The following is a 17977-nucleotide window of genomic DNA, read 5'->3' as shown; positions in this document are numbered from 1 at the left end:
TTTTGCACGCCCAATTTTTCAGTTTTTGATTTGTTAAAAAAGTTTGAAATATCCAATAAATGTCGTTCCACTTCATGATTGTGTCCCACTTGTTGTTGATTCTTCACAAAAAAATACAGTTTTATATCTTTATGTTTGAAGACTGAAATGTGGCAAAAGGTCGCAAAGTTCAAGGGGGCCGAATACTTTCGCAAGGCACTGTATATGGGGGATACAATCTTCCCAGCTCTGCAGATTCTGCTGCTTGGAGGCAGAGTCATTAAATCATGTATTTTGGTATTGTCCATATGTAGCTCGTGTTTGGACACAGGTCCAGGAATGGCTGAAGATTTGCAATATTTGCCTAGAACTAACGCTGCAGATAGCAATACCGGGTGATTTGAAAAGCCATAGTCAGTCAATCAATAATATAATAATTATATTAGCAAACATGTTTATTTTTAATGTACAATCTGTAGAAGCTATGAGAATAGAAAGGTTCAGAACTTTTGTGAAGCATCACAGCATAGTTGAAAAATATATGGCAAATAGAAATCCAAAATGGATGATGTTGAGAGATAGATGGGAGGGGTTGAATGGAGCTGAAGGGTGGGACTTATAACATGATAGCCAATATAAAACATTCGAGGTCTGTAAATGGATATAGGTTCATAAATTTGTGAAATAGCACAGTTACAAATAGAAATCAAACTGGATGGACATCAGAAATAGAGGAAGGACTAAAAACAAACAAAATATAACTATTGTTAAAGATTGTGTCTGTAAAATGTGTATGAGATGTATAAACTGAAGGTAGAAGCCTAACTTTTTATTAGTTTACTCCAATTGGGGGAAGGGTGGTAGGGTTTGCAAGGAATAATAAACATATATTCTTTAAAAAAGTATGTATATCTATATAGGTATGTGTATGTACAGTGGGGAGAACAAGTATTTGATACACTGCCAATTTTGCTGGTTTTCCTACTTACAAAGCATGTAGAGGTCTGTAATTTTTATCATAGGTACACTTTAACTGTGAGAGACGGAATCTAAAACAAAAATCCAGAAAATCACATTGTATGATTTTTAAGTAATTAATTAGCATTTTATTGCATGACATAAGTATTTGATCACCTACCAACCAGTAAGAATTCTGGCTCTCACAAACCTGTTAGTTTTTCTTCAAGAAGCCCTCCTGTTCTCCACTCATTACCTGTATTAACTGCACCTGTTTGACCTCGTTATCTGTATAAAATACACCTGTCCACACACTCAATCGAACAGACTCCAACCTCTCCACAATGGCCAAGATCAGAGAGCTGTGTAAGGACATCAGAGATAAAATTGTAGACCTGCAGAAGGCTGGGATGGGCTACAGGACAATAGGCTTGGTGAGAAGGCCAAGATGATGGTCAATCACCCTCGGTCTGGGGCTCCATGCAAGATCTCACATCGTGGGACATCAATGATCATGAGGAAGGTGAGGGATCAACCCAGAACTACATAGCAGGACCTGGTCAATGACCTGAAGAGAGCTGGGACCACAGTCTCAAAGAAAACCATTGGTAACACACTACGCCGTCATAGATTAAAATCCTGCAACGCACGCAAGGTCCCCCTGCTCAAGCAAGTGTAAGTCCAGGCCCGTCTGAAGTTTGCCAATGACCATCTGGATGATCCAGAGGAGGAATGGGAGAAGGTCATGTGGTCTGATGAGACAAAAATAGAGCTTTTTGGTCTAAACTCCAATTGCCGTGTTTGAAGGAAGAAGTAATGGTATTTATCATCATTAGTCATTTAGGTCAACATTGGATCATTCAGGGATCCTCACTGAACTTCTGGAGAGAGTTTGCTGCACTGAAAGTAAAGGGGCTGTATAATTTTGCACTCCCAATTTTTCAGTTTTTGATTTGTTAAAAAAGTTTGAAATATCCAATAAATGTCGTTCTACTTCATGATTGTGTCCCACTTGTTGTTGATTCTTCACAAAATACAGTTTTATATCTTTATGTATGAAGCCTGAAATGTGGCAAAAGGTCGCAAAGTTCAAAGGGGCCGAATACTTTCGCAAGGCACTGTATGTATATGGATATATATATTTACCCAAAAATTATATGTGGGATTGGAAATGATGCAGACTATTATATTGATGAAAGCAATATATCATGAAAGCAGCAATCTTTCCGCAATATTAAGCTGATCCAACCGTTACATTTATTTTTTAAAGAACAGTTCTTGTGAAAATACCCAATGTAGGAACTGTGTTGGTTCAGGCTATTAATAATAGGTCAGAAAACAACTCATTTTAATTTAATTTAATTTGTAGTATTTTTAAGACCACTATGTTAGATATCAGAATAAATAACTTGTGTTCTCGGTCTTCCACTATTGTTCAGCTACATGAGAGAGACATTTCTACAGTAATCTGATGTGCTTAAATTAAGATCTGAATTAGCATTGAGTGGTACAGGTATAACATACTGTTGTTAGAATGTGGATAAGATCCATTGAAACATTGTGTCATTATCCAATCACAAAGCCTGGACTAACATAACCCTTACTGTACATAAACCTTGTTCCCTGTATATTGACATGGCTAATGTTTGTTCCAGCAAGCCAGTGCCACCTTTTCCCGTCAAGCCATGTTTTCTAGGGGCAAAAGGGGAGGGACACAATCTATTTCTGCACCTTGGGAGTATGTCTGTACTGCCATGGCTCACCGTAGCCTCATATTAGCCAGCCAACTTGACGAACCATACATAAAACATGACATTAAACGTTTTCTTGCATATGAGAATTGAAGGACAAGATTCCTGCTTAAATTATCAGGATGCAAACAACAGGAAGGAACACGTCATCAAGGCACTATGTGATGATGATGCAGTTGAACATCACATAAACATTTGTCTGGTTGCTAAGATATTGTAAAACAATACTTTGTGAATCTTTATAGTGAACTTTGAGAATTTCATTCCCAGCACCACTAACTTGAGAAAGCTTGGTTGTGTGTGTGTGATCATATTATTCCATGGAACAATTAAAATAATCAAAGTAGATGAGTAAATATGAACCAGAAGCACTTTATTTCATGTTGGACAATCATGAAATACCATACATTTATTCAGACAATGAATCTGAAAATAATTTGAACAAACTATTGACAGGGGTTATTCATTGACATGTTTGCCCAACAAGCAAGTGGCCATCTCTTCGCGTAAGACGAAGCCACTATTGGCAATGAGGCAAGTTCATGACCCCATTTATACACTGCTGATGAAAACCAACACTACCTGGGCTCAGTCTAAGATGACCAGTACACATAAAAGTGGTATGATCTCCATGTGTGGCATAGACTTTTTGATCTTCCGGAGGATATTTAAATTGGATGTTCTGTGTGTTCATCAGCTCTTCATCCACAGTGCAGGGTTCTGAAATGAGAAGATTGTACAGGAATCAGTGTGTGAACGTGTCCTTCAAGGGCCACTGAAAATGATTTGTTTTTCATTTTAATGAATGATATCACTATACCCCTAGATCCTTGAGGAATGTCATTGTCAATGCCTCAGGAGCATGGTTCAACAGTTACATTTCAACTCAGAATGCATTTTTAAATAGTAATTAATCAATTGATCTTGATTTCCAATCCTGGGAATTCATCCTTACCGATCGCTAAGGGGGAGTTAGCATACGATTGGGTAGGAACTGGGCCAATGTTATTTTAGAGAGAACTTACTCAGACAGGTTATCGGTTGTGTCCAGATCCCGTCACGACACTTCTTGTACGCTGAAGGGGGATCAAGGATGTAGTATTTCTGGCAGACATAATGAACTGATTCTCCATTTCTGTAGCGTTCTCTGGTACCGCCCATTCTGTCTCCGTTATTGACATGTGGAGGTGGTCCACAGAAATCCTTGGGCTCTAGGAAGACATGGGTGACATCAGAGAAATACTAGTGATGAAATGTACCAAGCTGCTATTTTCCAAGCAAGAATAGTATTCCAGAAAACGTCCCTGCCTTTTCCAAAATGCGTTATTTTGCTACATTTTTTGTGAGTTGGAGATAATTGTAAATCTACTTAAAACAAGTAAATTGATTGGGAAGTGGAACAATGTGTCAAATCAATAAACATACAATTTACCATAACAAATTGGAATGGAGTGACTCCACTGTCCATTGACTGAGCAGGTGACCTCTGATTTCCCCTTCAGAACGTGTTTAGAGTTGCTACACTCAAACTGTAGCCTGTGTCCATTTTATTTATTTATTTATTTATTTTACCTTTATTTAACCAGGTAGGCAAGTTGAGAACAAGTTCTCATTTACAATTGCGACCTGGCCAAGATAAAGCAAAGCAGTTCGACAGATAAAACGACACAGAGTTACACATGGAGTAAAAACAAACATACAGTCAATAATGCAGTATAAACAAGTCTATATACAATGTGAGCAAATGAGGTGAGAAGGGAGGTAAAGGCAAAAAAAGGCCAAGATGGCAAAGTAAATACAATATAGCAAGTAAAATACTGGAATGGTAGTTTTGCAATGGAAGAATGTGCAAAGTAGAAATAAAAAAATAATGGGGTGCAAAGGAGCAAAATAAATAAATAAATAAAAATTAAATACAGTTGGGAAAGAGGTAGTTGTTTGGGCTAAATTATCGGTGGGCTATGTACAGGTGCAGTAATCTGTGAGCTGCTCTGACAGTTGGTGCTTAAAGCTAGTGAGGGAGATAAGTGTTTCCAGTTTCAGAGATTTTTGTAGTTCGTTCCAGTCATTGGCAGCAGAGAACTGGAAGGAGAGGCGGCCAAAGAAAGAATTGGTTTTGGGGGTGACTAGAGAGATATACCTGCTGGAGCGTGTGCTACAGGTGGGAGATGCTATGGTGACCAGCGAGCTGAGATAAGGGGGGACTTTACCTAGCAGTGTCTTGTAGATGACATGGAGCCAGTGGGTTTGGCGACGAGTATGAAGCGAGGGCCAGCCAACGAGAGCATACAGGTCGCAATGGTGGGTAGTATATGGGGCTTTGGTGATAAAACGGATTGCACTGTGATAGACTGCATCCAATTTGTTGAGTAGGGTATTGGAGGCTATTTTGTAAATGACATCGCCAAAGTCGAGGATTGGTAGGATGGTCAGTTTTACAAGGGTATGTTTGGCAGCATGAGTGAAGGATGCTTTGTTGCGAAATAGGAAGCCAATTCTAGATTTAACTTTGGATTGGAGATGTTTGATATGGGTCTGGAAGGAGAGTTTACAATCTAACCAGACACCTAAGTATTTGTAGTTGTCCACGTATTCTAAGTCAGAGCCGTCCAGAGTAGTGATGTTGGACAGGCGGGTAGGTGCAGGCAGCGATCGGTTGAAGAGCATGCATTTAGTTTTACTTGCATTCAAGAGCAATTGGAGGCCACGGAAGGAGAGTTGTATGGCATTGAAGCTTGCCTGGAGGGTTGTTAACACAGTGTCCAGAGAAGGGCCGGAAGTATACAGAATGGTGTCGTCTGCGTAGAGGTGGATCAGGGACTCACCAGCAGCAAGAGCGACCTCATTGATGTATACAGAGAAGAGAGTCGGTCCAAGAATTGAACCCTGTGGCACCCCCATAGAGACTGCCAGAGGTCCGGACAGCAGACCCTCCGATTTGACACACTGAACTCTATCAGAGAAGTAGTTGGTGAACCAGGCGAGGCAATCATTTGAGAAACCAAGGCTGTCGAGTCTGCCGATGAGGATATGGTGATTGACAGAGTCGAAAGCCTTGGCCAGATCAATGAATACGGCTGCACAGTAATGTTTCTTATCGATGGCGGTTAAGATATCGTTTAGGACCTTGAGCGTGGCTGAGGTGCACCCATGACCAGCTCTGAAACCAGATTGCATAGCAGAGAAGGTATGGTGAGATTCGAAATGGTCGGTAATCTGTTTGTTGACTTGGCTTTCGAAGACCTTAGAAAGGCACGGTAGGATAGATATAGGTCTGTAGCAGTTTGGGTCAAGAGTGTCCCCCCCTTTGAAGAGGGGGATGACCGCAGCTGCTTTCCAATCTTTGGGAATCTCAGACGACACGAAAGAGAGGTTGAACAGGCTAGTAATAGGGGTGGCAACAATTTCGGCAGATAATTTTAGAAAGAAAGGGTCCAGATTGTCTAGCCCGGCTGATTTGTAGGGGTCCAGATTTTGCAGCTCTTTCAGAACATCAGCTGAATGGATTTGGGAGAAGGAGAAATGGGGAAGGCTTGGGCGAGTTGCTGTTGGGGGTGCAGTGCTGTTGTCCGGGGTAGGAGTAGCCAGGTGGAAAGCATGGCCAGCCGTAGAAAAATGCTTATTGAAATTCTCAATTATGGTGGATTTATCAGTGGTGACAGTGTTTCCTATCTTCAGTGCAGTGGGCAGCTGGGAGGAGGTGTTCTTATTCTCCATGGACTTTACAGTGTCCCAGAACTTTTTTGAGTTAGTGTTGCAGGAAGCAAATTTCTGCTTGAAAAAGCTAGCCTTGGCTTTTCTAACTGCCTGTGTATAATGATTTCTAGCTTCCCTGAACAGCTGCATATCACGGGGGCTGTTCGATGCTAATGCAGAACGCCATAGGATGTTTTTGTGTTGGTTAAGGGCAGTCAGGTCTGGGGAGAACCAAGGGCTATATCTGTTCCTGGTTCTAAATTTCTTGAATGGGGCATGTTTATTTAGGATGGTTTGGAAGGCATTTTTAAAAAATATCCAGGCATCCTCTACTGACGGGATGAGATCAATATCCTTCCAGGATACCCCGGCCAGGTCGATTAGAAAGGCCTGCTCGCAGAAGTGTTTCAGGGAGCGTTTTACAGTGATGAGTGGCGGTCGTTTGACCGCTGACCCATTACGGATGCAGGCAATGAGGCAGTGATCGCTGAGATCTTGGTTGAAGACAGCAGAGGTGTATTTAGAGGGGAAGTTGGTTAGGATGATATCTATGAGGGTGCCCGTGTTTAAGGTTTTGGGGAGGTACCTGGTAGGTTCATTGATAATTTGTGTGAGATTGAGGGCATCAAGTTTAGATTGTAGGATGGCTGGGGTGTTAAGCATGTTCCAGTTTAGGTCGCCTAGCAGCACGAACTCTGAAGATAGATGGGGGGCAATCAGTTCACATATGGTGTCCAGAGCACAGCTGGGGGCAGAGGGTGGTCTATAGCAGGCGGCAACAGTGAGAGACTTGTTTTTAGAGAGGTGGATTTTTAAAAGTAGAAGTTCAAATTGTTTGGGTACAGACCTGGATAGTAGGACAGAACTCTGCAGGCTATCTTTGCAGTAGATTGCAACACCGCCCCCTTTGGCAGTTCTATCTTGTCTGAAAATGTTGTAGTTTGGAATTAAAATGTCTGAGTTTTTGGTGGTCTTCCTAAGCCAGGATTCAGACACAGCTAGAACATCCGGGTTGGCAGAGTGTGCTAAAGCAGTCCATACTTCATGTTGTTGTTGTTTTGGGGAATTCCTATCACATTCACATTCTTAATCTTCTCTGCAGCTTCACAAGTCACATCTATTATGGAGGGAAAAATAGAAAAATCACTAAATTGCTGTATAGCACATTTGCAAACCTGATGTAACTTCTGAAGGTACATATTGTTGTCGATAAAATGATTTGCTTAGTTTTGGCTAAAGTGAAATGTTTACCTTCACAGGTTGGGAAATGGTTGTTCCACATCCCCCCCGCGGCACACACTACCTGTGGGTTTCCCTTCAGCTGGTGTGCTGGGTTGGGGCAGCTGAACTTGAGCTCATGACCGTACTGTATAACACCATCATCATCTGGCAGACCGCTCACAACCACCCGTCCATCTGTAGCCTCGGGGACACAACTCACCACTACGGAGAAAGATCATATTGCAGGGTGTTGTACAGTCTATAACTTCATGAACCCTCTGAGTTACAGTGTAATGTGCATTGTAAAAAGTAAGTAAGATGTTATTCTGTATATACTATAATTAAGCAATAAGTCCTGAGGGGGTGTGATATATGGCCAATATACCACGGCTAAGGGCTGTTCTTAGACACGATGTAACACAGCGAGCCTGGATACTTCTATTAGCCGTGGTATATTGGCCATATACCACAAACCCCAGAGGTGCCTTTTTGCTATTATAAACTGGTTACTAACGTTAGATCAGTAAAAAGTTATTGAGGGGGTCATACCCATGGTAAACGGTACGATATATCACAGATTTAAGCCAATTAGCATCCATGAGCCGAACTACCCCGTTTATAATATTCAATGACTACATGGTTACCTTCACATAAGGGCAGGTGGTTGCTCCATCCTGCCACCATACAGGTTCTGTTGTCCATTTTGCTCACAATCTGATAACTACAGACATTAGTAAGGTGGTATTATTAAGTCTGTGACATCATTAGCAGTGTTCTAAGTTCATCCCGGTACTAGACAGGCTGGATTCAACCCCATACTAGATGGGCTGGATTCAGCCCTGTAATAGACGAGCTGGATTCAACCGCGTACTAGACAGGCTGGATTCAACCCCATACTAGACGGGCTGGATTCAGCCCCGTACTAGACAGGCTGGATTCAACCCCATACTAGATGGGCTGGATTCAACCCCATACTAGACGGGCTGGATTCAACCCATACTAGGCAGGCTGGAATGGGAGGACACAGGGCTATTGGAGTGGGGGCTATTAACAAAAAATATATCAAATAATAACGAAATTCAATCTTTAAAAAAAAAACTTGCCCATCATTGCAAGTGTATTTGATAGTGGCTCCAAAGACATAGTCATCTCCAACGTGGATCCTGTAGTGGCCATTGGCAGTTTCATCAGGGAGCTCACATGGTTTAGCTAGATGTCAGGAAACCGCAGGAAAACAAGATCATGATACAGTTTGTAAGAAAGTGATATGTTAACAGATCTTTTAGAGTGTTAAACTAAGCTATTATGGGGTTATGCTAATCATAACTGCAACTATAGCTATTTTGTTGAGGAAAAATGAACATACTAGCACTGATAATGTGGTTGTCTCACTTCGCTATCTTAAATGGATAGTTTGGGATTTTGGCAGTGAGGCCCATTATCTACTTCCCCTCATTGACAAAATCCCCAACTATCTCTTTAAGATAAATGCACTAACTATAAGTCGCTCTGGATAAGAAAGTCTGCTAAATGACTAAAATGTCAAATGTATAACAACAATATTGAATCTATAACATTGAAAGAAATACTCACGCTTGCATTTCCCCTGACGGATCACCACCCACTTATTCTTCTTACACTGATAACTTATTCTGCCTACTGGCACAAAGCCAAAGTTGCAGGAAAAAAGGACAATGTCGTCCTCTTTGTACTCATTTTTGATGCTTTCCTCAGTGACCCTGGCATCGGGCACATTTGGAAGCGTTCCACTGCACACTGACAGAGGAGCAGAGGAAAAACCTTTAGACAAACAGAGAGCTTGGCACTACAATGTTCTATGTTGTTATTGACACAGCCTTGTTCTGTTCAATGTTCTCTACCTATATAGTACTCTAAATACTCTAATTTGCTAACACCATTCAAACCAATGAGGGTTTGGAGTTTTAAAACCAATTATCTCAGAATCTTCTTTTTTTTTATTTTATTTTATTTCACCTTTATTTAACCAGGTAGGCTAGTTGAGAACACCTTTATTTAACCAGGTAGGCTAGTTGAGAACAAGTTCTCATTTGCAACTGCGACCTGGCCAAGATAAAGCATAGCAGTGTGAGCATACAACAAAGAGTTACACATGGAGTAAACAATTAACAAGTCTATTTAGCAGATAGAACCTTCAGCCCCCCCCCCCAGCAACTGATGAATACTAACACAATGTGGGCACTGCAAGCATGTGAGAAAGTGATTGAAAACACATCCTTACCAGTCTGAGCTGATGAAGCATCCACATTCACCCATACCACCAGACACAGTAGAGTCAGAGATGATTTCATGTTGATCAAATGGTAGATGCAGTAAAAATGGAAGGAGTAGAACATAAATATAGAGTGTCTACCCCAAGGTTAATGTTTGTCTACAGAGTTCCAGCCCCCAGGGAGCACTGAAGAGAACCACTGTCCAGGGGGACTGACCCAAATACTAGAATTCAATCAAACCTACATTGCGGGGAGGGGAAACACTGAGGAAAATGCTCAATGTAGGAACTGCATTGGTTCAGTCTATTAATTAATTGAGCAAATCAAATCAAAACAAATTTAAAAGTGCAAATCATTTGGTCAGCCATATAGAGACATATCTAATCTGAAGAGCATAGATTTAGAGATAGAAAGACATTTAGACAGGTAGCAAATACTTTGAATGTTGATTGTAATGATGATAAGCTCCATTTGTAAGGTCATTGATGAATCACCAGATATGCTGAACAAATGTGTACTGACATAAACCTCACATAAACCTGTCTGTTTACTGTCTATTGACATAGCTATGTTTGTTCCAGCAAGACAACCCTTTCCCGTCAAGCCGTATTATCCAGGGGCAAAAGGGGAGGTTCAAAACCGATTTAAAGTTGATGTTTTATTGACTTCTACACCTTGAGAGCATGCCAGGGTTTACCTCACATTAACCTACCAACTAAACAAAACACACAATGTTACATTTAACTTTTTCTTGCATATGAGAATTGAAGGTCAATATTCCTGCCTCAATGTGTAGAATGCAAAGAACACATCTATGACACTCAGTAACGATGATGCAGTTGAAATACTTGGCAAGGACCACAAGGACATTTTACTAGATATTGTCTGGCTGCTTTGATATTGTTAAAAATATACGTTATGTTTCTTTATAGTGAACTTTGATCATGTCATCCCCAGCACCACTAACTTCACACTGAGCACACACTGGTTGAATCAATGTTGTTTCCATGTCAATTAAATTGAACCCACGTGGAAAAGATGTTGATTTGGCATCTGTGTCCAGTGGGATGAGAAGGCTTGATGGTGTATGGGATAATATTCCAGGGAACAATTAATATAATAAATATTAGATTAGAGTAGATTAGTTTAGATTAGAGTAGATTGGATTAGAGTAGATTGGATTAGAGTATATTAGAGTAGATTGGATTAGAGTAGATTAGAGTAGATTGGATTAGAGTAGATTAGAGTAGATTGGATTAGAGTAGATTAGAGTAGATTAGTTTAGATTAGAGTAGATTGGATTAGAGTAGATTAGAGTAGATTAGAGTAGATTAGAGTAGATTGGATTAGAGTAGATTAGAGTAGATTAGTTTAGATTAGAGTAGATTGGATTAGAGTAGATTAGAGTAGATTAGAGTAGATTAGAGTAGATTGGATTAGAGTAGATTAGAGTAGATTCGTTTAGATTAGAGTAGATTAGAGTAGATTAGTTTAGATTAGAGTAGATTGGATTAGAGTAGATTAGAGTAGATTAGAGTAGATTGGATTAGAGTAGATTAGAGTAGATTAGTTTAGATTAGAGTACATTGTATTAGAGTAGATTAGAGTAGACTAGATTCGATTAGAGTAAATTAGATTTTATTAAATTAAATTGATTAAATTAAATTAGAATCAGAGGTACTTTATTTAATGTTGGACAATCATGAAGCTGAAAATAATTTAAGAAAACTATTGACAGGGGTTATTCGTTGACATGTTTGTCCAACAAGCCAGTGGCCATCTCTTCCCGTGAGCTGAAGCCACTATTGGCAATGAGGCAATTTCATGACCCCATGTATACACTACTGACAAAAATCAACACTTCCTGGGCTAAGTCTACTATGACCAGTACGCTTAAAAGTGATATAGTCCACATGTGTGACAGAGTGTTTAGTTTGATCTTTCTGAGGATGCATGAATTTGATTTTCTGTGTGTTCATCAGCTGATCGTCCACAGTGTAGGGTTCTGAAACGAGAAGATGGTACATGAATCAGTGTGTGAATATGTCCTGAAGATCAGGTGGCATTACAATTGGCTACAGTAGCAAGTCAATGTGCTGTGGTACAGGTTAGTCGATGTCGTTAGTACATGTAGGCAGGGGTAAAGTGACTGCATAGATAATAACAGCAAGTAGCAACAGTGTAAAGACAAAGGGGTAGGGGGATGGGGGGCTGTCAATGTAAATAGTCCGGGTGGCCATTTTATTAATTGTTCAGCCGTCTTATGGCTTAAGGGTAGAAGCTGTTAAGGAGCCTTTTAGACCTAGACATGGCGATCCAGTACTGCTTGCCGGCTTGAGAGGACAGTATATGACTTGGGTGACTGGAGTCTCTGACAATTTTTTGGGCCTTCCTCTGACACCGCCTAGTATATACAGTGGGGCAAAAAAGTATTTAGTCAGCCACCAATTGTGCAAGTTCTCCCACTTAAAAAGATGAGAGAGGCCTGTAATTTTCATCATAGGTACACTTGAACTATGACAGACAAAATCAGAAAAAAAAATCAGAAAATCACATTGTAGGATTTTTTATGATTTATTTGCAAATTATGGTGGAAAATAAGTATTTGGTCAGTAACGAAAGTTTATCTCAATACTTTGCTATATACCCTTTGTTGGCAATGACAGAGGTCAAACGTTTTCTGTAAGTCTTCACAAGGTTTTCACACACTGTTGCTGATGTTTTGGCCCATTCCTCCATGCAGATCTCCTCTAGAGTAGTGATGATTTGGGACTGTTGCTGGGCAACACGGACTTTCAACTCCCTCCAAAGATTTTCATTGGGGTTGAGATCTGGAGACTGGCTAGGCCACTCCAGGACCTTGAAATGCTTCTTACGAAGCCACTCCTTCGTTGCCCGGGCGTTGTGTTTGGGATCATTGTCATGCTGAAAGACCCAGCCACGTTTCATCTTCAATGCCCTTGCTGATGGAAGGAGGTTTTCACTCAAAATCTCACCATACATGGCCCCATTCATTCTTTCCTTTACACGGATCAGTCGTCCTGGTCCCGTTGCAGAAAAACAGCCCCAAAGCATGATGTTTCCACGCCCATGCTTCACAGTAGGTATGGTGTTCTTTGGATGCAACTCAGCATTCTTTGTCCTCCAAACACGACGAGTTGAGTTTTTACCAAAAAGTTATATTTTGGTTTCATCTGATCACATAACATTCTCCCAATATTCTTCTGGATCATCCAAATGCTCTCTAGCAAACTTCAGATGGGCCTGGACATGTATTGGCTTTAGCAGGGGGACACGTCTGAAACTGCAGGATTTGAGTCCCTGGCGGCGTAGTGTGTTACTGATGGTAGGCTTTGTTACTTTGGTCCCAGCTCTCTGCAGGTCATTCACTAGGTCCCCCCGTGTGGTTCTGGGATTTTTGCTCACCGTTCTTGTGATCATTTTGACCCCACGGGGTGTGATCTTGCGTGGAGCCACAGATCGAGGGAGATTATCAGTGTTCTTGTATGTCTTCCATTTCCTAATAATTGCTCCCAGAGTTGATTTCTTCAAACCAAGCTGCTTACCTATTGCAGATTCAGTCTTCCCATTCTGGTGCAGGTCTACAATTTTGTTTCTGGTGTCCTTTGACAGCTCTTTGGTCTTGGCCATAGTGGAGTTTGGAGTGTGACTGTTTGAGGTTGTGGACAGGTGTCTTTTCTACTGAAAACAAGTTCAAACAGGTGCCATTAATACAGGTAACGAGTGGAGGACAGAGGAGGCTCTTAAAGAAGAAGTTGCAGGTCTGTGAGAGCCAGAAATCCTGCTTGTTTGTAGGTAATCAAATACTTATTTTCCTTCATAATTTGCAAATAAATTCATTAAAAATCCTACAATGTGATTTTCTGGATTTTTCCCCCTCATTTTGTCTCTAACAGTTGACGAAAATTACAGGCCTCTCTCATCTTTTTAAGTGGGAGAATTTGCACAATTGGTGGCTGACTAAATACTTTTTTGCCCCACTGTATGTCCTGGATGACAGGAAGCTTGGCCCCATTGATGTACTGGGCCGTACGCATTACCCTACGTAGCGCCTTACGGTCAGATGCCGAGGAGTTGCCATACCAGGTGGTGATGATTCCAGTCAGGATGCTCTCAATGGTGTAGCTGTAGCACACCTGAAGTAATTTGTTGTTGTCCATAAAGAGATTTGCTTTGTTTTTTGCTGACCTTAAATGTTTACCTTCACAGATGGGGAAAAGACTTTCATCCTACAAGAAAGGATGTCCTCTAGGACACCTAGAGGGATCTGGATTGGAGAGATGACAAGCCTGAATTAGTTATATCTCTGAAACAACGTTTGCCTGATTCATATCCAATCACACGCTCACATCCCTATGCTATTCCCATGCTCATTCCCATTCCTAGATCATGGTGGATTGTTTGGATCAATTTCCTTTCAAAGCCCCCCTGTGATGTCTGACTAGCCAGTGGAGATAATAAGGGCCTAGGGATTGGAGTGAGGGAGAAAATTGGAACGGGGCTGATCTTCAGGACATATTCACACACTGATTCCTGTACCATCTTCTCGTTTCAGAACCCGAGGCCCTTGTAACCGTATCCAGTTTGGGAGGAACAGCTGATGAACACACAGAACATCCAATGAGCATATTAGACTGAAATAAAAATACACTCCATTTACCACATGGGGATCATATCACTGTTTAGTGTGCTGCTCATAGTAGACTTGGCCAGGTAGTGTTGGTTTTCATCAGCAGTGTATACATGGGGTCATGACTTTGCCTCTTTGCCCATATTGATCTCAGCTTACGGAAAGTGACGACTACTGTCTTGTTGGACAAACATGTAAATGAATAACCTCTGTCAATAGTTTGCTCCAATTATTTGCAGATTCATGGTTCCATGATTGTCCAACATTAAATAAAGTGCCTCTGGTTCATATTTACTCATCTACTCTTTAGTTCATTGTATTTTTACAATATTGAAGCAGCCAGACAATATCTATTAAAAATATTCCAGTGGTGTTCTTTGCCATGTATTTCAACTACATCATCGTCACTGAGTGAATCTTGAACATTAAGGCAGGAATATTGACTTTCAATTCTCATTTGCCAAAAAACTTTTAATGTTTAGTCTAGTTGGTAAGGTAATATGGGCTAAACCCTGGCATGCTCCTTAGGTGTAGAAATAGATTTTGGCCTTCCCATTTTGCCCCTGGAAAACAAGGCTTTATGGGAAACAGTGATTTTGCCTTACTGGAACAAACATTCTGAAGGCCATGTCCATAGACAGATTATGTAAGTACAGTATTTGAAAATCTTTTGTGATTCAATAATGACCATACATATGTTTTAATGGAGCCTATCAGCATTCAAACTAACTGTAGCCCTCAATGTATTTTTAGCTCTAAACTATCCACAGCCACAAGCCTTAACCTCACTGGTAGATGAGACTAGCTCTAAACTATCCACAGCCACGTGCTTTAACCTCACTGGTAGATGAGATTAGCTCTAAACTATCCTCAGCCACGTGCTTTAACCTCACTGGTAGATGAGACTAGCTCTAAACTATCCACAGCCACGTGCTTTAACCTCACTGGTAGATGAGATTAGCTCTAAACTATCCTCAGCCACATACTTGAACCTCACTGGTAGATGAGACTAGCTCTAAACCTACAGTATGTATATTAGAATATTGTAGATATGTATGTATATTATTTAGCTAAAACAATAATTGCAACACTAGTGGAAGAACAAGTATTGTCACGACTTCCGCCAAAGTCAGTCCCTCTCCTTGTTCGGGCGGTGTTCGGCGGTCGACATCACCGGCTTTCTAGCCACCACTGATCCACTTTTAATTTTCCATTTGTTCTGTCTTTGTCTTATTCACACCTGGCTTCACTCAACCAAATTCTGGTTTATTATTTAACCCTCTGTTCCCCATGTTGTGTTTGAGTGATTGTTTATTGAAATTCGGTCCGTCTGAGGGTGCTCAATATGTTACTTTGTATATTTGTATTTTTGAGTAAAGCACGTTTATTACTCATATCTGCTATCCTGCGCCTGACTCTCTACACCAGCTAGACACAGGATCATTGCAGCAGCAGACGCCCTGCCCTCCCTGTTCCATTGGAGGAGCACGTTCAGCAGCACACAACCATTTTGCAATGTCCGGGCACCGCATGGATCGTGTGCTGAAGACAATGGATCTTTTGGAGAGAGAAGGAGGTTTTCCAGGGCCTCCACCAGCCCTACTACAGCAGGTCCCACTGTCCACCCCTCCTTCACCCGGTACCAGCGGGATTCGACTCGCGTTCCCAAGGGAGTATGAAGCGACAGCTGCCTGATGCCAGGGGTTTCTACTCCAGCTGGATCTCTACCTGACGACCGTCCACCCGGCGTGTCTGTCCTCATCTCCTGTCTCTCAGACAAAGCCCTGGAGTGGGTCATAGCCATATGGAGTGAGGGAGATGGGGCGTTGGACCATTACACAGAGTTCACCCGCCGCTTTGGAGCAGTGTTCGACCACCCGCTTGAGGGTCGAGTGGCGGGTGAACGTCTGTTCCACCTGAGGCAGGGGACGAGGAGTGTGCAGAATTTCGCCTTGGACTTCCGAACCCTGGCAGCCAGCGCGGGATGTAACGACAGAGCCCAGATTGATCACTACAGGTGCAGTCTGCGCAAAGACGTCCGTCGGGAGATGGCCTGCCGAGACACCACCCTCACATTGGACCAGCTGGTGGACCTGTCCATCCGGCTGGATAACCTGCTGACTTCCCGCGGAGAATCTGCAGAGAGAACAATAGGGTGGTTGTGTCATTACTGTTTTTTTCAGTGTTCCTTGGTCTCTTTTGTCCCACAATCTTGTTGTGCACCATAACCGCAAGGCGTGCCCCTTCCCTCATGCTGGTGAATCCAAAATGCTGCCGCTTTAGGGTATTTTTCAGCAGAACACTGTGGAAGGACACCAGATTACCTGAGTTTTACAAAGAGAAAAGGTAAAAAGAGAAAGGGGTGAGACTTGTTTGATGACATGGTCTGAAAGGTACTCTGTGGTCCTCAGGCTACATCCAACCACCTGGAACCCCAAGCTCATTCCAGCTTGTTGTTTGGATAATTTTTAAGTGTGTTATATATCGATCGAGCTTGGGGTTACAGCTCGAACGAGCTGTTGGATGTTGCCTGAAGACCAAAGAGTATTTTCAGACCATATAGTTCTGACAATATGCTGTAGCAGAGTCAGGATGAAATTTCCATTTAAGGCGTGACCAGGCCCTCTAGTGGCCTGGGCCTGTAATAGTAGGTTGTTTTCTCTTCAGCTGTGCTGAAATACTGTAGTAGTTAGCTATCCTGGCAGACACTGAGGTCCTTCTGCTGCTGAGAAATATCTTTATCTTTCTAGGGATTTTAGCATTCTATTTTTCATGTGGCTCATATATATATATATATATACGTGGCAAAATAAATGAGGTTCTATTCAATGATGTATTTGCAGCATGTGACAAATAAAGGTGGATTTGATTTTGTTGTGCAGCATTTGATAAAAGTAGCAAGCAAACACATCAGTTATGTTTACCCACATTGTATAGTCAGAGTCTTACAGAGCAATTAGTGAATACTTGGAGGGCACTATGGTGTTGAACGCTGAACTATAGTCAATGAACAGTATTCTCACATAGGTGTTCCTTTTGTCCAGGTGGGAAAGGGCAGGCATCTGTTGATCTGTTGGGGTGGTATTTGAATTGGAGCGGGTTCAGGGTTTCTGAGATGATGGTGTTCATGTCAGCCATGATCAGCCTTTCGAAGTATTTCATGCCTACAGATGTGAGCGCTACGAGGCTGTAGTCAATTCGGCAGGTTAGCTTGGCGTTCTTGGGTACAGAGACTATGGCGGTCTGCCTTGAAACCAGAAGTATATAGACAACTGCTCGTCAAACATCTCATTCCAAAATCATTAATTGTCACTGTCCTTGAGCTTGTCTCCACCCCTCCAGGTGTCACTAATTATCCCCGGGGGATTATACCTGTGTTTTCTGTTTCTCTGTGCCACTTCGTCTTGTTGCCAAGTCAACCAGCATTTATCTCCTAGCCCCTACTTTTCCCCAGTCTCTGTTTTTTCCTA

The 17977-nt window shown here is 41.7% G+C and overlaps 1 protein-coding gene across 1 annotated transcript; it reads right to left on the bottom strand.

Moving 5' to 3' along the window:
• Positions 1–3039: 3039 nt before the first annotated feature.
• Positions 3040–10008, bottom strand: LOC116366738 (complement factor H-like). The gene is made up of 9 exons (XM_031818708.1): positions 9865–10008; positions 9198–9380; positions 8708–8813; positions 8249–8325; positions 7635–7826; positions 7423–7500; positions 4120–4233; positions 3713–3898; positions 3040–3407 (listed from the first exon to the last, which is right to left on the bottom strand). The coding sequence occupies exons 1-9, from the start codon at positions 9977–9979 to the stop codon at positions 3208–3210; spliced, it is 1251 nt and encodes a 416-aa protein (XP_031674568.1). The 5' UTR covers positions 9980–10008; the 3' UTR covers positions 3040–3207.
• Positions 10009–17977: the final 7969 nt, after the last annotated feature.

Source organism: Oncorhynchus kisutch, unplaced genomic scaffold, assembly GCF_002021735.2.
Source record: "Oncorhynchus kisutch isolate 150728-3 unplaced genomic scaffold, Okis_V2 scaffold1564, whole genome shotgun sequence".
NCBI classification, from domain to species: domain Eukaryota; kingdom Metazoa; phylum Chordata; class Actinopteri; order Salmoniformes; family Salmonidae; genus Oncorhynchus; species Oncorhynchus kisutch.
This window is presented reverse-complemented; position numbering and strand designations above follow the sequence as displayed.